The 21,448-nt window shown below is 40.7% G+C and overlaps 3 protein-coding genes across 4 annotated transcripts; 1 reads left to right on the forward strand and 2 right to left on the reverse strand.

The window, feature by feature from the left end:
- Positions 1-959: 959 nt before the first annotated feature.
- Positions 960-6,163, reverse strand: LOC117304405 (ectonucleotide pyrophosphatase/phosphodiesterase family member 7-like). Its single transcript, XM_033788836.1, has 6 exons — positions 6,084-6,163; positions 4,632-4,791; positions 3,456-4,066; positions 2,817-2,957; positions 1,804-1,926; positions 960-1,367 (listed from the first exon to the last, which is right to left on the reverse strand). The coding sequence occupies exons 1-6, from the start codon at positions 6,156-6,158 to the stop codon at positions 1,161-1,163; spliced, it is 1,317 nt and encodes a 438-aa protein (XP_033644727.1). The 5' UTR covers positions 6,159-6,163; the 3' UTR covers positions 960-1,160.
- Positions 6,164-7,085: 922 nt separating this feature from the next.
- LOC117304406 (serine/threonine-protein kinase pdik1l-B-like) lies at positions 7,086-9,331 on the forward strand. 2 transcript variants are annotated; one of them, XM_033788839.1, is made up of 2 exons: positions 7,086-8,046; positions 8,584-9,331. In XM_033788839.1, the coding sequence occupies exon 1, from the start codon at positions 7,181-7,183 to the stop codon at positions 8,012-8,014; it is 834 nt and encodes a 277-aa protein (XP_033644730.1). In that variant the 5' UTR covers positions 7,086-7,180; the 3' UTR covers positions 8,015-8,046; positions 8,584-9,331. The 2 variants fall into 2 exon arrangements, with proteins under 2 accessions (XP_033644730.1, XP_033644729.1); XM_033788838.1 differs by having other exon boundaries at positions 7,086-8,041; positions 8,582-9,331.
- A 3,750-nt stretch (positions 9,332-13,081) lies between these two features.
- On the reverse strand, positions 13,082-21,419 carry LOC117304809 (ectonucleotide pyrophosphatase/phosphodiesterase family member 7-like). Its single transcript, XM_033789421.1, has 10 exons — positions 21,054-21,419; positions 20,551-20,691; positions 20,035-20,166; positions 19,249-19,420; positions 17,254-17,264; positions 16,615-16,774; positions 15,583-16,205; positions 15,156-15,296; positions 14,384-14,512; positions 13,082-13,677 (listed from the first exon to the last, which is right to left on the reverse strand). The coding sequence occupies exons 1-10, from the start codon at positions 21,393-21,395 to the stop codon at positions 13,444-13,446; spliced, it is 2,085 nt and encodes a 694-aa protein (XP_033645312.1). The 5' UTR covers positions 21,396-21,419; the 3' UTR covers positions 13,082-13,443.
- Between the last annotated feature and the right edge of the window lie 29 nt (positions 21,420-21,448).

Below are 21,448 nucleotides of genomic sequence, written 5' to 3' on the forward strand. Positions count from 1 at the left end.
CTCGTCCAGCTGTCATTTTATACCCTTTACCATCGAGGAGACGGTTTCCTGATTTGCTGAGACCGTTTCTTCCAACTGGTCTACCCTCCGTCGTGTTTCGCTCAGTTCATAGGAGACGGTTTCCTGATTTGCTGAGACCGTTTCTTCCAACTGATCTACCTTCCGTCGTGTTTCGCTCAGTTCATAGGAGACGGTTTCCTGATTTGCTGAGACCGTTTCTTCCAACTGGTCTACCTTCCGTCGTGTTTCGCTCAGTTCATAGGAGACGGTTTCCTGGTTGCTGTCCAGGCTGAAATTATTAGGTTGTTATTATTATTATTTTTAACTAGACTGGGAAAAAGTACAACTATAAACCTAAACCAAAATGTACGTTTTACCTCAAAATAATTTGTGGCCGAATACGTCTCGTTTTTTGAGAAGTTGCGTGACTTATAACAATCGCCGTGTAATAAATCATAACGAGAGTGTATTGTTAAGAATTCAGGACATAATTCTTGCTCCTCGAACGCAGGAAGGTTTTGGTTGTGAGTTATAAAATTACCGGATCACACGATGTCTTCAAAAAATACACAATAAATCACAGCCTCATCGTTTGAAATCTGTCTTGTATACACCCTACAATGTAATTACTCAAAAGTAACTTTGGGTTTGCAAGAAAGGATAATAGGTTTGGCGAATGAATTGTTGTCAAATTCGTGCCTAAGTCATGGGGAAACCTGTCGCCCGGAGATACTGTCCCCATTGTGATAAAGAACGTGCGTTCCATGAGGATGAATCAAAAGAGGGCGCTAATAGTTTGTACTCAGTATGGGGGGGGGGCACATTATGGCAACCGTTGTATTAAAGTTGTAGCAGAAGTTTAGGAGCAAGAACATCTGACGTCACACTTCGAGGCTCGTGAATAACGCCAGAGACCTGTCTCCAGACCGGCTTGTATTTTCACCTCAAATTATATTGCGGACGTGACAGCAGTGTACTGTTTGAGCACATGGAAAGCTAATGTCACTGCACGTTTACAATGATACTATTGTATCAAATGGAATCAAAACTACAAAAATGGTTTTAACAAAGCACTTTTAGAAGAAAAAAACCCTCGATTTTAACACAGGAAATGAAGAAAACAAAGTTGGAGTAACTAATCTCGTTGTCCGTTGTAACTCTTACAATTGAAGAACAAAGAATTTTGCAAAAATGGTTCCCATGTAGATGAAGGCCGTGTAGCAGCCGTTGAGGGCAGTAGCACCACATGTGACCGTGACTCTCGTAGGATGTTCAGATACCAACATATCTTTGTAGGTGTTTCTTGAGCCATTGTTCGGCGCTGGCACAACGCCAAGAATCTCACACATTAAAGAGTAAATATTCACCTGGAATGAAACAATATTTTGAAATATTGTTAATTTCCAAAATGTTTACATTGTCAAGGAATATTTTTATTATAATTATTTTTTTCAAAAACAACAAGTCATTATTAGTGGTTGCTAAGAGCAAGCTCAAGTGCGCACATGTTAGTCGACTACTGACCAGTAACGTACATGCACAATGACCCACTTACTCGAACGACTAGTTTGGAAGTCTAGTCAACCATTGCCTTCCGCGTTTTCACTTTAGTGTCACTGGTTCCCCTTTTCGCTTTCCACATGTTAGCATGGAACAGGTTTTTGGGACCAGTGAAGAAACCATTGTCCCGAGGCTCGTTCCAAATGGACAGTAGTCAACCAATGGTCGACCAGCCCGGGTTCGAGTCAAAATAGTCAACATTAAACCATGGTGCACGCTCGAACTTTCTCTAAATATTCTTACCGATTCAAAATGATTGGCGAGGTATCCATGTCTGAAGCTAGGTCCCTGAGCGTAGAACAAAGACTTCATTGTCATGTCGTCATTGTCGTAACCATGACCTGCTGCTGACACATTGTCAACTCTCTGTAGAATGAAAGTTATCAAATCAAAAATTCCATCGGTGGAGTCCAGATATATTGTTCAAAAACACTGGACCCCTTTGTTAATTGTCAGAGACCTTCTCTCTTGGTTTCTCGCAACATATGCATAAAATAACAAACCTGTGAAAATGTTGGCCCAATTGGTCATTGAAGGTGCAGCTAGACTTTGGTAATAATATGCCTGTGATTTTTGAAAAACATGTGATTTTTTCTGGAAACAATAATAATAATTTTAATAATAATACAGCATTTATAAAGCGCACTAAATCTGTGGAACATTCAAAGGCGCTGGTCAAAGAACAAGAAGAAAACTTCGCTCAATATCTGCAAAGGCTAATCTGAAGAGATGGGTTTTGAGAGAATGTTGGAATCGAGAGATGTCATGTGTGTCCTTGAGATGTTGAGGCAGAAAGTTCCAGAGGCGGGGTGAAATGTTACTGAATGCCCTGTCCCCATAGCTGGATAAACGGGTCAGAGGAACATAGAGCATGCTGCCCTCAGACCCGGCCTGACACTACGGGGCTGAATCATGTTCTGTATGTAGGTAGGGGATAGCCCATGGGGTGCCTTGAATGTCAGAAGGATGATCTTGTATTGGATTCTGGAATGAATGGGTAACCAGTGGAGATTGTGTAAAATAGGAGAAATGTGTGAAGATATTTTGGTACCGGTCAGTAATCTTGCTGCGGCATTTTGGACAGATTGTAGGTGATGAAGTGTGAACTACCGATTATACACTGCTTAATTTAAACACATCGGTGTATATTAATATTGGCATCCCCGATGCAAATTTAATATCTACTAACTATTTGACAATGTTGCTCATTTCATACCATGGAGAATGTGAATAATAAGTTATAAGAATTATCTTACCGGAAACATAGTCCATCCTATGTCCATGTACCCAATCAGAGCCAGATTTCGTGGGTTGTTACCGTAGTGAAATCTTGAAGGAAACTCTTCTTTCTTAAAGATGTTGATCGATGGATGGGCACGTGACAGGGTGCTGTACACCTATTGGTCGGGAATTCACAAGCAAACATTGTTAGTGAAAATGTGTACCCTGTATCGACTTCATTTTAGTGCTGTGCGTGAGTGGGAGAGTTTCTGTTTTTGCTTTTGTTCTAGTTCTCGACGTTTCAACAAGGCCTGTTCTGTGGCCTTCATGTGGAGATTCGTCAATTCTTATTGTTAAACATTCACAAGCAACTAATTCATCTGTTAGTTGTATGTCTTTAGCGAATTAGATAAACATAAACATTTAAGCCCGATTAAATAATTATACCATTCCCATGAAATATGTAAATTCCGTATAGCGCATGCGCACACACATTTTGGTTGGCCAAAATTAGGGAACATTGCGCTGTTTTGTATGCGGCTCAAGGCGGCGTGAAACAGAGGCAATGGTACGTCCGTGTAATACACATCTCCATAGCTTTTGCCAACCACTAGAGGGTCTGTCTGCATATGTAATGTAATTTGCTTATTTTTATTGGAAAGGTCATAGGTTACCTCCTCAAGTGCGCCCTGTACAGGTTGAATCTGAAATATTGACCCACCGTCGGAAACGAGCATACCCACTTTCGATTCGTCGATGTAATCAAACAAAGAAAGTGCCTTATCGCCGGAGATCTTAGCCATTCCATGATCACTCGCTACAATGAAGTTTAAATTGTCTCCAACATTTGAATCTACCGCTATCTTGGCTAGAATATAACTTATAAGTTCGTTGACTTCACCAGCCACCCTTTCCGTTTCTTCACTGAAACCCGTATAGTGGAGAGCATCGTCGAGCTTCCCGACGTACAAGAAAACAACATCCAAGTTATCTTCATAGAGCCAGTCAAAGACCACTTCTGCGCGATCTATGAGGTTTTGGTACACCTTGGTGGAGTACCCGATGTAGCAATTAGGAAGGATGCCGTCGATCGGCGTTTGACCCCCGGGATACATGAAGCTGCCCGCGCTAAGACCCTGAGTGATTGCCGTGATCCAGAGCGGCTCACCGGCAAAGTTAAACCACCACGTGGAATTCATAGTTTCGCTCCATCCACCTGTCATTTCGTGTGTGGCTGCGTCAAAGGCTAAGTTATGGACAACACCGTGACTTTCAACGTAGAGACCTGCAAAAACAGACAAGTAAATTAAAGTTTCTGGTGAACAAAATATGATGTTATCTGACTTTAAACTTCAAAACATGCGTTTCAGTATTGATCTGAATCCGATTCCTGTGAGGCCTAGCCCATTTGAGGGTCAGTTTTTGTTAACCACTTCCGGGTCATTCTGATCCAGAAATGATCCAGAGTCTCCTGGATCCAAAACCCGGGTCAATCTGACCCGCGAATGGTCGGAGCGTAATATACCAATTAATTTGTTATTAATACAAATAATTATGTGCAACTACTTGTTTTATTCTGGGTTTGTACAACTCAGCAGTGATCAAAATTAATTGCATGAAAATTACTCTAAAAATCGGATGTTTTAAAAATTAAAAACGTGAATTTCTTTGTGTTAATGGTGTGTGAAGCCTTGCATGGTGTGGAGAATTAGAGTACCTATAAATGTATATATGAATAGTAAACTTGCGGGTACAACCAAGTGTAGAATCTCCTTTGAAGGAGTGGTGGCTCTGAAAATGAGACAGTTTGGTCTCGACGTTTCGAAACAGTATACTCTAATCGTACCCACCAGTAGCGATGGAGAACATGCTGGGTGCTGACTTAGTAACAAAGACACCGTCCAACCATTCAGCGCGGACCCCATTCTGTGCAATCTTGTCCAGGGCCGGCATCTCGTACCCAAGACGGTCCCATCGGAGTCCATCCACGAGGAGAAATAGGATCTTCTCCTAAAAAAATGTTGATCAAAATAGTTCTCAAGATGTCGAATGACAGCATCATCTAAAAGGCAACTATTTATAGCTCATGCCTATAATATTGTAAAGCTGGACGTTACTTTAACAACATCCAAGAATTGTCAGGGACAGCACCAAATTGAAAGCAGTTGCAGCATAACCAGTGATTCTACATGGCCCGATTTCAAAGAGCTACCGAGCACAAAAAATTGCTCAGCATGAAATTTCTTCCTTTACTTGATAACAACAAAATTACCAACCAAATTTCTTTCTGTTGCATATTGCTTGTTACTGGTATTCAGCTGTTGTTTGATCATCCTGAAAATCGCGTGGGCATTTGGTTGGTAGCCTAATCTTGTTTTATTAGGCACAAATTTCATGCTAAGCAAATATTTGTGCTTAGCATGAAATTGGGCCCTGGTGTACTATTTGAAGAGGCCGGGGGAAGTGTATTAAATCTAGTGTAGCATACAAGTTGGAGTTTGATTTCAAAATGACGAACACGCGTGCAGCCATTGCTTATCCCAAAACGACTCTGAACCTTTTTCTGCCAGCTGTTTTTGTTTTTGCGAACTTTAGTCTAGCACCCTGACCCGACGTACATGTTCATGTTTTGTAAATATTCTTATCAGAATAATGATCACACTTCTTAAAGGAACTGGGCACGTTTTGTAACTGTCAAAGGACTAGTGTTCTTCACTTGTGTGTATCCCCAAGATGCATACAAAACCATATCTGTGGGAATTTAGGCTCAGCTGGTCATCGAAGTTGTAAAAAAAAATGGGGGGGTACCCTTATCGCAAAAATTGTGTGTGCTGTCAGATGCCTGAAAAGGGGGCTCCAGGCCCGAAGTCTTTATCGGACTTAATTATTTTAGTAAGAAATTATTTTGAGTAATTACCAATAGGATCCAGTGCCTTAAACTGTTTGGAAATCAGTTCAACCCTGACCCGGCACAACTCAGCCCCAACTCCGTATTATGACATTGCATCGGGTAAAATAATAAAACAAAAAAATAGTTATTTTCGTCCAAGTATTGCCTTTTTCGGCTTCGGCTTCGGTGTCGGATTCGGCTCAGGCTAGCTAGGCCCCAGTTGTTTTGACTCTATGCGTGCTATGCGTGATATGCGTTCAGGGATTCAGACCAGCGAACGTTCGAGCCTGTAGTCGAGTCCAAAGCCAAAGCCGACGGAAAACAGACTGATCTTTTACGCAACATACACAATATTGGTTCCTTATCACGTATAACCGACTTACGACACCCAGCAAGAATTACATGTACATACCGTTGGTGTTTTTTGTTGGCTGTTAACCAATGAAGTCAGAAGAACGAGTAGGCCTAGACAAAACGCCTTGTCCATCTTTATAGCGGCACTTAAAACTGTGTTGCGAATTGTGGGGACAAAACAGTAGCCTGGGTCCAAGACGTCACTATCTCATACTTATGTATCGTGATACCTCGACAGAGGGCGCGCTTTGCTCTTGAAATCATTTTCGGTTGACACTGTCGGGGTGCATTTATTAGGCCTACAACTAAATAAACTACCATAATAACCAATGCCAATTAATGCTACATTATTTCAAAATATTTAAAGTGTCTCAGTCTCTTGAAAATCAGATATTTTTTCAAACAATTCCAGATTTCTTTCTTAATTTTTGGTAGGTCAGCAGTTTGGAGTTTTTGCTAATAATAATTACATGAAGAAAAAAACACCCTCGAAAATAATTATTATTTTTTTTTTCCCAAACCTACTCGCTGTCAGTTTCCATGAGGCATTCCTCCCCTTCCCACGCCAAAATAAGTAACTTTAAAGCTTAATACAAAAATTATCAAAAGTTGATGAAGCACAGAACCACCCCCCCCCCCCCCTCCCCTCCCAACGTTCGGATAGATGATTATCATTTACACAGCCTATTAATTGCATGACAATAAAAACGTTCTTATTCAACACATTTTGAGGGCCTCCCTACGCATTATGATAGTCAGCTTGGAACCACTGTGCGTGAAACACTCAACTCTAAGCCAATCAAAAGCCAGTATGGGTGTTATAAAAATATAATTATGTTTATCGATATTGCCTGGTAACTGGAGGCGGTTCGAATCATAACTATTATATCTTATAGCTCTGTACTTTGATTGTCAAACCATGGGCTGTGATGATGTTGCGAAAGAAAGGTCTGTATTAATAATTAATAAACCCATAATATTAACAACTGCGCGTGCGCACCTCAGCATGTTGCACGGGTTTTTCCCATGAACTTGCAATTATAATTGCCCTTTCCACGCAATAAGAGAACATTTTTACTCTGACTCTCCATCGAAGGCAGAACGTTTTCCGTTGGTGTTTTCTATTTTTCATAAAATTCAACCAAGACTGGGAAAATGGCCTCATCAAAACTGTCATCCGAGTTCTCTGAGCTGAAATTTGTGGGTGAAGGGGCCTTCGGCAAGGTCTATCGTGGTAAGGAGAAATCCTCGGGAAAGATCTGCGCTCTGAAGGTTTTAGCAGGATCCATATCAGCTAATCAGAGAGAAATCGACGCGCTTCAGCAAATCCCTGCGCATGAAAACATCGTTAAGTATATAAGATTATTCTTCACTGAAAACCAAGAGTTGTGTTTGGTGATGGAGTACTGCAGTGGTGGTACTCTGAATAAATATTTGGTGTCCCATCGTGAACTAGAGCCAAGTCGTGATCTTCGCTTCATGAGGCAAATCGCCTCTGCCGTTGCCTTTCTGCATCGCTTTGGCGTAGCCCATCGTGACTTGAAACCGGATAACATTTTACTCTCCGACAATGGTACCTTGAAAGTTGCTGATTTCGGTTTGGCCAAGATTATTACCGATTCAAAAGGCGGCGGCAATCTGCTCGGTTACTACATGGGCACAAAATGCGGCACTCCTTATTTCACGGCACCAGAAGTGCGCTCGGGGCACTACACCGTCAAATCAGATGTGTTTTCTATGGGGGTTATTTTTGCCTGCATTTTGCAACGTACAGTGATATCAACAGCCCGCGATGGGGACAAAGCAGTCGCTTTACTCTCCACAAAGCCGATCGGAGAAGCTTTGTGCCTCGACCCGTCGACCAAGTTCTTACTTCCAAAGGACCTCAACATCAGCCAAGAAATTCGCACTTTGGTTGAACGGATGCTAGAGTGCTCTCCGAGCGATCGTCCGGCTGCTGATGGAGTAAAGTCTAAACTTGGTGCGTAGAGGGGGGGAGTTGGAGCCTGGAGTCTTATTAGGTGAGTAACTATTTAAACACACTATAGGAAGAAATATGAGGAAATTATACATACTTGGCAACCCTTACACCGATAATTTAACAGTACTACATGATCATGTGTTTCACGATCGGTGCTTGGAGGGTGTGGCTAATGGCTTCTTGTGTGGAATTGAACTCACAGTATGTGCACAACCCCCTAATCTAGAGCAATCTCCAATTCAATTCGTAGTACACTATAAGCAATGATAATATGATACTGATGATACCAATATAAAAAGTGAGTATCAAACAAGGCTACGATAGGCTTAGGCTTGATGTGGGGAACCGCCCTAGATACAAAACAAGTTAACAAAGACAAACAAACAAACAACCAAACAAACAAACAAAACAAAAACGGACATGATAGAATGACCGCCGGACCGGGCGTGTCCGGTGTCGAAAAACAAACCAAATAAGAATCCTAGTATGTGCAAAGGGGTAGAGCAAATTATATTGCATATGGAGGGTTAATAATTTGCAATGATTCCATGTTGTTTTCTGGTTTGGTTGTTTACAGTAAATCATCCACTCTACTATTGCGAAGAACAGCTATACCGACTCCAAGATTAAACTAGAGAGGAGACTGCGTAGTCAAGATGGCTGATTCCTCAGAGCCCCACAGTCGTGTTGGAGTTTTATTATTTAGCGTATGGCTATTAGAAACTCAGATATAATCATGCTAACTCATTAATACTAACTGTTAAAGGACGTATTTAACTTGTTCTTGTTCAATTAGAACACAACAAATAAAGTCATTGTTTATCGTTTTCATTATGACTGTGTTAAATAATTTGCCACAACTTGCTTGAAATACATCAATTAAAATCTTAATTATTGAAAATAAAATACACCAGTCCAACAAAACAAGAAAAGAAAAAAAACTAAATTTATTTACGCCCAATTCACCTGTAGTGCGTTGCCTATAATTTGTCCGAAGAAATATGGCTATAATGAATCTAGTGTGAATAATGTGTTACAGTGGTCCAGTGATTAGAGTATAAATGACTTGCAATAACAAGGTTGTGGGTTCGAATCCTGCCAAGCTAACCACTGATTTCACACTGACTAGGATAAGTATTGTCAATTGTGTTACTGAATCACAAGTTATTTATTTGTGCAATGATCACAAACGGTAAACATTGTTTGTATGAAAGAGATTGGCTGTTGACAGTTTTTGTCCCCTTGTGGGCTTTGCCAAGTTCCCTTAAAGGGAAGGTACACGTTTGGTAGTTACTCAAAACAAATATTAACCTAAAAACTGACTTGGTAATGACTCGGGCATTGGAGAGCTGTTGATAGTATAAAACATTGTGGGAAACAACTCCCTCTGAAGTAACGTAGTTTTCGAGAAAGAGGTTATTTCTCACTAAAATAATAAAAGACTTCTAGCTAGAAGTCCAACAAGGGTGTCTTTTCTTTCATCATTTTCTCGCAACTTTGATGACCGATTGAGCCCAAATTTTCACAGGCTTATTATTTTATGCTTATGATGGGATACACTAAGTGAGAAGACTGCTCTTTGACAATTACCAAACGTGTACCTTCCCTTCAACGGGAAAATCATAAACAAACAAACCTCAGATTGTTAGTGTACACAAGAAGTCAACAATTTCTCGATTTTGCAAAACATTAGTGCGATATAGTCCTAAATTCCAAATTCTAATTATACTGAATACATTTTCTGGTGAAAAACGCAGTCATAATAGTTTGTATAGTAGTCCTTATGTTTGTTGTAGAATTTGAAATATTGCATGGTGGAAGTAGAGAGGCTTGCGATAACACCATTCTCCTGAAGACGATCCGAGCATACTGGTCGAAACGTTGTGTCGATAACCACCGGTTCTTTTCAGAACCAACACTACTCAAAAGATACACATGGTGGTACCGCGAACCTCTCTTCGTGTATTTTGTAGATTTATTAAATAGTGTAGTAATTCGTAACCTTATTACTACATGTATGCATTTGCAATAAGTAGTAAACCTTTGTGAGAATAGTAAGCACATTTATGTGTTGTTTTATTATTGTCATATTAGTTAGTTACTCATAAATAAAACGTCATTGTAATAATAGTTGATATAGGTTTTCTCGGTCAAATTCGGCAAATGACCAGTCAATTTCATTTTTATGCGTTCGAATTAAAGCTGTTTTGCCTCTCCGGTTGTTACTGCGTTTCAGAATTCCGACGTCGGCCATTCAATTTCGTTTTGAGTCCAGTCAAATTCCTTTAGCACTCTGTTCAACTTAGCGTATCGTCATTCTTTTTCGTGACACACGCCTCAAGAAGCATCTGCGAATTTGAATGCTGCTTTGATGAATTGTTAAATTGAATAATTATTTTGTTAAATCGAATGACGCAACATTACATTTGACTAATCATAAAACGAAATTCATAAATACCTCAGACAGTTTCGCTATTCATATTGGTGGAGAGCGCGTCACGTGGGTGTGTATAAACCTTTGTTTATGACCAGTAAAAAGTGTTGAAACATGGGTGTGACAGGCCTTCTTGCACCTGTTCTTATAAGACAGTTTCTTCATTCCTATTGGTCGAGAGCAACGGCTGAAACAGTTGTGCCACATCACGCGATACGCGCGACGCGCACAGCATTCCCTTATAAGGAGTTGTTTACCCGATCGGGCCGAGGGCCTTACCATTTCATCTGGAGGGGTCTTGTGTTGAAAGAAATCATTGAACAATTGTATTTTTGGCATTTATTTAACTTTTTGACCAAAGTGTGGATGTTTTTTTACCAAAAAGGTATTTATGAATGTGAATCAACGTGTGTTGAATCGGTTTTCAATAGTGGTTTATACTTGCCGAGGCCTGGTTCTTAATAATCTACCTCGACTTTGTCGGTAAAAATTATTATCAAGAACCAGGCCTCGTTGGGATTAAACCACTAGTTGAAAACCTCTTCACCACACATTGATTCCCTTATTGAATGACCTTTTTCAGTAGCATTCGATTTCACGCAAAATAGAATAGCTTTTTGGTTAAATTGGCTGCTCATTTGCCGTTTATAATTTCACAGAAAATTTATCCATCAGAGGTGCATGCATTTTAGTATAGATGAAGCTGTTAATGATTACAAGAAAAGAGCTGCATGTGGAGTAATTTATTAATCTTTATCGGAATATAAACACATCATTTGCAATACGTATTAATGTGCAGTATATACATGTTAATATTGGGCAGTATGATAATGTTCATGCACAAATCCAGTGATCAAAGATAAACATGGCTACCTTGGTAACACACCAGCCTATTCCACAACAGATCAATGAGACACACGGTTCGTTGATTCCTACTTATAATAAAGTATGCAAACAAAACTCACACCCATGAGCCGCAAATTCTGACTATTCGTGATTAGGGTATAAGCATTGCCGACAAGTTCCTTTTCTTTGTGTCTTTTATAGTTTTCTAATCATTATTGCAAAATAGTATTAGCTGTTGCAAACTGCTTAGCAATCGAAATGACCTAGCCTATGGTATAAACGCACACACAAAATAGTTTTAACTAAAATGGCCTGCTGACACTTCGACCCTAGCAGAGTATTTTTCGAATAATTAGTGAGAAGTAATTCTTGAACTGAGAATCGGTGCTAGGGCTATGTTGGGCCAGTTGTAGTCAATTCCACGCAAAGTTCGACCATAGACCAAGGTATAGACTGACATCCAGGGCGACTATGGTTAAGTCTAGTTGACTTCAGCCCCCCCCCCCCCCTGTTCTTGCGCAATAATCGACTCACTCTGGGGGAAAACCTGAATGTATGTAACGTCTATTTTTGGTTTCCGGGTGAAGAGACGTTCTTTATTCAATTTTATTTAAAACTCCATTGATTTTCAAATTTGTTTGTATATGAACAGACTCAGAGGTAATTTCGACAAATGAATGCCTTTAAGGTTAGATTTTCATTAGCATTAAACCGACTGTGTCATCAATATAATGTCTCATTATTTAAGGCGGTAGTTAGTTGTAACCCCCCCCCCCCCTCCCCTCACTTCTCTCCCCACCAACACCTTCCGCGTAATTTAAAAACAGAACTTAATGTTCTGTTTTTATCTCAAGAAAACATTCTGATCGAACATCAGATGGACGGTGATCATGTTTGGTTACAAAAACAAGTATTAGTTGTTCTTTTGTTCATCTAATGTCCCCCTTTTCTGTAGTCGTCAGAGATTCATTGCACTTTTTTTTTGAAAAAATGAAACGGTGGTGTATGTTGAAGAAACAACGGTTGCATTAAAACGACTGGGTGAATACTCACAGATAAACTTGTAACTGAAGAAAAAACAATGATGATTTTCCTAATATCACATTTCAGAATATACAAAGCGAAGTTGAGGTCAATGTAGACCATTCCATTTTGATAAGCAAACCGAACCGGGTGGCATGGACGGCCAAAATGTTAGTAAAACACTCAATCGTGTTAAAAGATACTTTAACCAAGTTCAACATTTTCAGTTTAAACAAAAATCCTCCCACGATTGGTTGTTTTGTTTCATTGTCAATATTATTGTTACAAACAGTATAGCTATCTATTTTTGTTTTTGCGTTTATTGCTTTAAAAGTTTTCCAACCGCGGTTGGCCAAAAAAAAAACGAGCTGATGTGATGTTGCAATAGCTGGTTGCGTGCTTGTGGGTTTTTCCTCCCATTTCAACATTACGTGCGGGAAATACCTAGTTGCCGTAAATAAAAACAAGGTTGATGGGCTGTTGGCGTATTTTTTCCCCAGGACAGATGAGGCCACTCACCATATGGGCGCATGCTAAGTGGCCTCATCTGTCCTCGTGGGGATCTGTCCTGGGGAAAAAAATACGCGGGCTGCGTCATGTGAATTAGACTTGATGACAAGTCGTTAGGCGCTGCCTATTTGTCTGCCGTTCATGCAACAGTCACAGTGCGATTATACACATGCAACAGTCGTAGGTAGCGCGTGGGCAGCTCTTGACTCACACACACATACTGGGATCGAGGGTGTATGTATCGTCCCCGTAGCTACACCGCGCTGTAACTACACACCGCGCTTAACAATTACCGTCTTGACTTCAAGACTACATGTGAATAGACCATGCCAATGATGGACACAATACACCCAGGATATCACACAACAGTCACTGGTGTTTTTAAGGATCCTGGTCTGACATACGTATTTTTATTATGTTCAAGGTACGTCCCGCACTTGAATTGCTTCAACAACATAAATCCATCACAGCCAAAACAATAACCAAACAAAGAGCACTTATTATGAAATCGAGTCAAGTTTCATTAGCAATAACTAGTTACTCTCTTTAAACAAACAAAAGTAAATATTCGTCCGTGTTGCTGCCGCATAACTCCCGCTCGTTGTTAAGGAGTATTTATCATATTCATTTTATCATCATAACGTTATAAAATGAAAACAAAACAACACCAAACACAATGTCCAAATTCATCCCTGTAGTAGTCGTACCACTACACAATGGTGGTTCTGTATGTGGGCGTGTCGGGAGGTTCGTAGGGGGGTGCTCTGACGTCAGCATATCATTGTAGTTCTCCCTGGAGCCATTGTTTGGAGCTGGCACGATGCCAAGTATCTCACACATCAACGGGTATATATTCACCTGGGGAGCGGGGAAATAAAATCAACGACAGGTTGAGCTGCCGAAAAATGGCATAATAGACCTTTATCATATACTGCCACCAGTACTGGTCTTGTTCCCTGTATCCAATTACAGTAATTGAATGCTGTATTTTCATTATAAAAAGAAAGGAACCAGACTATTTCCCCTTCCAGCCTCGGTTTGGTTACATTGATTTGAATGGGAGAATATCAAGATGGCCGCACCATGATAAGTTTTTGCAGGTTGCTTCCAAGCTAGCTAGCTGCCAAGTTGTCGACAAACACAAATCCTTATAAGGTGCTAATTAATTGGGTCTCAGAATTCATCACTGCTATAACACAATCTTTTTGAAAGTTTGTATATACTCAGCGCCTTGAGTACCTTGTTTTGGTAGTTACGTGCGCTATATAAGACTTCGATATTATTAATAATGAGTAGGGTAGATCGTTAGCTTTCGATCCACACCGGACCTTCTGCAGAGGCATAAAACAACTACAAACAATTACATGTCATTTAAAGTAAAAGGGAGGGGAAGAGATTAAGGGAAGGATCCAGAAAGAAGCGGGACAATTATAGCCAATTTAAGTTTCTATTTCAGAAACAATTGGTGGCTATGAACCAATAGGAGTAAAGTGGTGAGGACAAATGATTACTTCGATATATTAATATTATTATTAGTATTAGCACTAGTTTGATACGACATTACCGATTCGAAGTGTTTGGCCAGGTATCGTCTCTTGAAACTGGGTCCAAGGGCGTAGAATGAAGACTTCATCGTCATCTCCTCATTGTCGAAACCATGGTCAGCAATCGCAGCTATTGTTGCGAACCTTTTCTGTTTGTAAGTATAAAACAAACAACATTATTAACATTTAATATCAGGTTTTAGTAAAGTTTAAACATTAAATGAGCAGTGGTGTAAATGGTGGGAACGTGCCCCCTTGACTTCCTTGGCCCCGCCCCGTTTGGAATCTGGGCTTTTGAGATTGAAAATTACGTGAAAGTAAACTGTTAAATCTTATGCTTTTTCAAATGTGATAATTTCAATATTTTAAAAGCTATTGCGTATGCAGTCAATGTATTTGTTGTTTACATCCAAGTCAGATTATCTGTTATTCAGATACAAATTTGCATAACAGGAGTCCTAAAAAGTTTTTTTTATAAAGGATATAAGGTAAACGGAAACTTGGTAATAAGTGCCCTAGGAAAAAAAAGTGTAGTCCTTCTGCCGCCCCTTCACTTTTCCTCTGGTTTATCAGCTTCTAGAAAATCCACCGCGGTTTACTCCTTGTTGGTCCGAAGATATGATACGGAGAGAAGTAACTGTCAGTATTCCTATAATTCCACGTACAGTAACCGCCTGCGTTGAGTATGACAACACCGTCCCTTTAAAGTGTTGTGCATTAGAGATGCTAACAAGTCAACTGATTTAAAACATTTTAAGCTATACAGTGTACAACAAGTTTGCTCTCTCCTACCGTTAGGCAAGTCCATGTTGGATCCACATAGCCAATTATTGGAAGGTTTCTTGGATTGTTGGCATAGTGCAATCTCTCTGGAAACTCTTCTTTCTTATAAACATACAATGCAGGATGAGCATTCTTCAGTCCGTTATAAATCTGTCGAGTGTAAATCAAAAGTCAAAGAAACATTACATAATTGGTAAGAACAAAACTCGTCTAAGATCACAGACTTACTTATAACTTACACGGTCTAATAATTATGATAGTATAAATCATCCGTTGAAATATTTATGTCTGAAATGTCATACTTGATGAGAAATAGATACAACTAATTTCCCGTTTATCGCTCAGTGGGCGATTTATTCACTATGCGTTGTTTGGACTGAAATTACTAAAAAATAATCGCTGTCGCAACTATCTCAACACACAGATCTGAACGTACCTCATCAAGGGCGCCATCTACCGGTTTAATCTGAAATACTGGACCTCTGTTAGCAAAGATGAATTCCACCTTGGTCTCATTGATGTAGTCATACAAGTAGATGGTCTTCTTGAACGGCATCTTTGCCATCCCATGATCGCTAGTCAGGATCAAGTTCAGCGTATCCTTGACGTCATCGCTCTTCATCTTGTCCTTCAAGATGTACGATATCAAGTCATTGACGTCATCCACGATGCTCTCTGTGTATGAACTGAAGCCCGTGAAGTGAAGAGCGTTGTCAATAACCTCAAGGTGGAATAAGACAACATCCAAGTCATCTTCTCCGTAGAGCCAGTCAAAGATGGCGTCCACCCTGTCCGTAAGATTCTTATACTGTTCCCTAGACTCCGTGGAGGACACCTGCCAGCGGGTAGGTTGCTGGCCGCCAATTGGAACCTGCCCCCCTGGGTACATAAATGTGCCTGCTTTGAGCCCTTGCGACTCGGCCGTGATCCAGATTGGTTCCCCACCTCCATTGAACCACTCGGTGTTGTTAAGACCCTCTAGGTAACCAGGGTCAATCTGTTTTGTTTCTGGGTCGAAAGCTTGGTTGTGCATAACACCGTGGCTCTCAACGTACAAACCTGTTGGGAGTATTATTAACAATAATATTATCTCACTTTAACGTTTAAAATCATTTTCTATCAGTGGGTGCGTTCGATAAGCTTCCCTGGGTCGACCCCGCGGTGCTCACTCGGGTGAGCCCCCGACAAGAGTGAATCGAACGATCACTCGTGATTCACCTCGGGTCAGCCCCAAGTGACCCACTCCACAAGCAGGGCACTGGGGGCTGACCCGGGTGAGCCCCTGGAATGACGTCAAAACTATTCGACTAACCGGGGGAAGTAAACCAGGGTCGACCAAGGAAAGCTAATCGAACGCACCCTTGTATATTTTGTTGAGGTTGAAGAAAGAACTATTTACTGGAGCGGGACATTCTAGCAATAAATAACTACCAAAAACCGTCAATGCCTTCAAGTTACTCATACGAACCTGTAGCTATGGACATCATGCTTGGTGAAGACACGGTGATAAAGACAGGATCGGTCCATTCTGCTCTGACGCCATTTTCTTGAATGATATCAAGAGATGGGATGTCAAATCCTAATCTATCCCATCGTAGACCGTCGACTAGCATAAGCAAAACCTTCTCCTAAATAGATGTACAAAAACACCAAACTCAAAAATGCTGACTTTTGTATGTGACAAGTATAAAGCATGCCCCTTCGGGTGCTCCCATTCTATGAAGACATCAAACAAGCTTCGTCTCTGTCTTCACGTACAGACCACGGTCGTTGACATTACCACAACATTAAATACTACAAATAATAATGCCGAAGCTGTCACGACAATGAGGCGCATTTGACTTTTTGTATTACCATTATGGTTCAAGCTATGAATCCAGCTCGTTGTTAGGAAAGCAGCCCCTTTCTACATTTAGTTAATAGTTTCACGACAACGAACACAAATAGAACAACCAAAACGTGGTGATGGTGCACCATTTGTCACGCATTGCGAAACCCACGTCTAGCAAGGGCTATTGAGGGCGAGTGAGAAGTATTTGGTTGGATTGTTCGTTTATTCAAAGATCACCAAAATGTTACAGATGTGAAAATGATGAGCAATACTTACTTTAGCAGTCACTAAATGGAAGATGGTTATCAGTAGAGCAAACCAAGCCAGGCGATACATCATTGTATTAAAACGTTGTTCTCAAATTAATGGGGAACAGTTTGGTGGCCCCGGTGCCGATTGTGACGAAACTAATCTTATTAATAATCTTCGATTATCTTGATAAATAGTCATTACAAGCTGGCGATATACTAGACTTGTGGACAAGTCGTTAGTGGCGTGATAGCGAAGACTGCTGTTGTGCGAGGCTGCTCAACTGCCCGACTAATACTTTACACAATCGCGAAAGCAGTAGTCTCTCGCGTCTCGCAAGAACATCGCCAGTAACGCGAGAATCACGGAACGCTATCATTCCGACAAGCATTTCACGACTTGTCCACAGTCTAGCGATATGCTGCGACAGATAACTCTTAACAACACAGGATAATTCCGAAGCAAATAATATTAAAGGTCGGACGAGTTTATGGTGCCGTGTTGACATTAACTTTAATCACTGTTATAATAACACAAAAAACTATCAAGAAACGTATTGCTCCGTTCGTCAAAATAGTGGTTCGTCATTGGTCATAGAGACAAAGGTCAAAGGTCATAGAGACAAAGGTCAAACTCCTGGTTATTTTAGTCATAGAGACAAAGGTCAAACGCAAGACATCGTTCTCTTGGTTATTTCAGTCTGTGTATTTTAATATGTTTGCACATTGCCTTGATATAGGCTATGGAAATAAAACAACAAAAACCCTACTCCAAAGTCGCTGCGAGAGGGCAATAAACTTCTTTAGATTAACAGACTCCGTTATCACAGGATCGTTGATTGATATGATACAGCCTGAATAGTTCGACCGAAGTTTAAAAGGCACATGACACCTTTTGTAATTGTCAAAGACCAGTATTCTCATCCGGTGTATCCCAACATTATTCATAAAAGAACACTGTGAAAATGTTGACTCAATCGAGAGAATAATGGAAGAAAAAAACATCGTTGTCGCGAAAATTGTGTGCTTTCAATTCAGACGCCTTGAATTCGAGACCTCATGCTCAGCCGAGGTCACGAATTCAATTCAAATAATTATTACTTTTTTCTTAAAAACTACGTAACGTTACTTCAGAGGGAGCCGTTTCTTACACAAATTTATACTATCAACAGCTCTCCATGCTCGTTACCTAGTAAGTTTCAATGTTTATGCTAACCATTATTTTGATTACCAATAGTGTCCAGTGCCTTAGGTAATAAAATGGTACGGTATGAACACGTGCGGGCGGTGCATAAAGCTGTCAGTGACTGAATGAACGCGGTGCGGTCACAAGAGGGGGTTATAGAAGTGTGATGTCATGTAAACATTGATATTTACTTCTTGGAAGATGGTTCCATTAAATTGTGACGCCATGCTTACTCAGATAACGTCAGCTCAGCGCGCGCCATTAGGTCATTTGCAATTTCATAATTATTCGTAGCTTCGCTAGGCCCTAACGGCCACCAGCGGCCAGTCTATCCAGGACCGCTGGATGGGATGGGCTGGGGCACAATTCTTGACCAGGAAGTACGTCATGCGTGCAGTGCATGGAAATAATATGTTGCAGTGTGAGTGTGTTGCATGACGGGATTGCGCGTTAACCAATAATCGTGCTTGATACGTTTGCCCATCCCAGGACGAGCGAAATTCCTATAGACCTATACATTTTAAACAAACAAATCATAACAACAAATAAATGTCCTTTTAAACCAGATAAGCCAGCCCCTCCTAAGCTAATAAATTCACAAAGCTTTATCTACAACAATAATTTTCTACAACAAAGTCACTAATTACACCCATTTAAAAAAAGTAGGCCTACTCAAAAAATACCGAACAAACTCAACGATCAATAAGACACGACTTAAGTGAGTAAGGATCCGTTCTCATAATTCCATGTTAATGACATGTGTTTTAGTGGAAGTTACTTCGTTCATGAAAACTACGTTACTAAAGTGCAAGATTCATGTTGCGTCAAATATTTAACGGTTGAAGATGATTAATGCAGTACTGATGCACATCAGCATGGCATAACCCATATGCTGGATGCTCGATGCATGGCTGCCATCACTCAGTATGTCTTCATAGTTTGCCCGTGAACCATTATTAGGGACCTGGTTCAGACCAAGAAGTTCGCACATCAAAGGGTAGATATTAACCTGCAGATGAGTAATAAGGAACCGGACAAAGAGTAAGTTACGACATCGTTCCCATACATGGGCAGTGCCCCGTTTAGTCGTTACCATGCATTGTCGAAATCGCATATTAGACAAGGCTCCACCTAGACTTGACTCAAGTCCCAATCCCGTGCCAATCTCAGAAAACTATTACTTTGTGATGCTCTGCATTCCCAGACCTGTTCTGCATTCTCGGGACCACAATACATCGACGGCGGCGGGTGTATGCTTATGGACCTTCCGCACGAGAACGGCACTTGAATCAAGTCTAGGCTCCACCCCACCCCAAACCCCTCCCTCTCTCTATTTGCTTTTTCTTTTAAAGTTAAAGCAAATAATAAATAAACAACTAAGAATTATCGATGTACAAGAGATGAGCGAGTGCATGAGGCTGTTGGAGTTAACCGAGGCTTGTAGAAAACGGCTACAGACAAACAAACAAAACAGCGAATCACGATACAAAGACAAAACGGACAAGACGGACGATGACATTACAAAATCCTGACGACAAAATACAAAGAATACAACTAACTGAAGACGACAAAAGTAAATAGATAAGTAGTGAAGGAGAGAGGCATTGTGAAGAATATTCTTACCGACTCCATGTGTTCACTATTGAAACCCTTCTTGAAGCTTGGACCCTGGGCGTAGAAGATAGACCTCATCTCGGGGGCTTGGTTGTCGTAGCCGTGGTCAGATGCCAGGAAAAAACTCTTGCTTGTATGGTTCTGAAACAAAAATTTATAGAAAACATCTCTTATGACAGTAATTATGAATAATTCATTCATTCGTCCACTATAACATTTCGGAAACGGCCCTGGGGTCGATTTCACAAAGAGTTAGGACCAGTCCTAACTTAAGACTAGTCCTAGGAGATATAAAAAACGCATGGCTGGTCCTAAGTTAGGACGAGTAACTCGTCCTAACTCGAGATAAGACTAGTCCTAACTCTTTGTGAAATCCACCCCAGGTCTGTCAAAGACGGCGGTCTATGACGTCATTATGCAATCTATAGTTGTTGAATGCACAGACAACAATGGACTTTTCATCGGTCTGTCTTCGACCGCCAAAGCCGACAACTCAGACATGGCATTAGTTTATATTATACTTACAGAAAACAGGACCCAGTTGGAGTCCACGTAGCCTAAAATCTTCATGATTCTATCACTGTTTGCGTAATGAAAGCGCTCCGGAAACATTTCTTTCTTGTACACCTTCATCTGTGGATGTGCGTTCACCAAAGCGTCGTAAATCTGTGGGAAATAATGATGAACAACTCATTACTTTGGAGTCTTTGACTGTGGCTGTGGATAGACTGGCTAGCGCTAATGTATCGTTGGTGGACAGTTGAAGTTCAAACAACCTGGGGTTGACGTCACATAGATAGTCCTAATATAACTCAAGACTAATCAAATGATTCTTGAGTTATTAACAACCCAAGGCTAGTCCTAGCTTAGTACGAGTAAACTCGTGTTAATTTGAGATAGTCTGGCTCAAATCGTGTAAATAAAGTGCTGTATCAGGCAATATGTTTATGCCCGTAATCCCGTTTTATCAAGGAAGAAATTTTTGTGCTTAGCAGTTCTATGAAAATGGGCCCTGATCTTAAACCTACCGTGTCAAGTTTTCCTTCCATCGGTTCAATCTGAAAAGTATTTCCATAATCAAGAAGGCCCATTTTAATATCGGCCTCATCGATGTAATCAAACAGCTCTAAATATCGTTGCCGATCAGTATTCACGTGACCATGATCGCTCGTCACGATGACATCAAGGGTATCATCCAATCCCAGCTCTTTCCTTTTTTCGAAGAGATACGTCACAGCATCGTCGGCTGCTTTGATTGCGTCAATCGAGTCCTGATGACCGATCCCACTGCCATGCAACGCGCTATCCGGTTGGCCAGAATAGACGATCACCAAGTCAAAGTCGTCGTTTTTCAACCAATCAAAGCCCATGTCTATCAAGCCAGTGAGGGGATAGTCACCGAGTTGCTGCCAGGGCACACCGG

The sequence above is a fragment of the Asterias rubens genome, chromosome 21 (genome assembly GCF_902459465.1).
Source record: "Asterias rubens chromosome 21, eAstRub1.3, whole genome shotgun sequence".
In the NCBI taxonomy this organism is placed as follows: Eukaryota; Metazoa; Echinodermata; class Asteroidea; order Forcipulatida; family Asteriidae; genus Asterias; species Asterias rubens.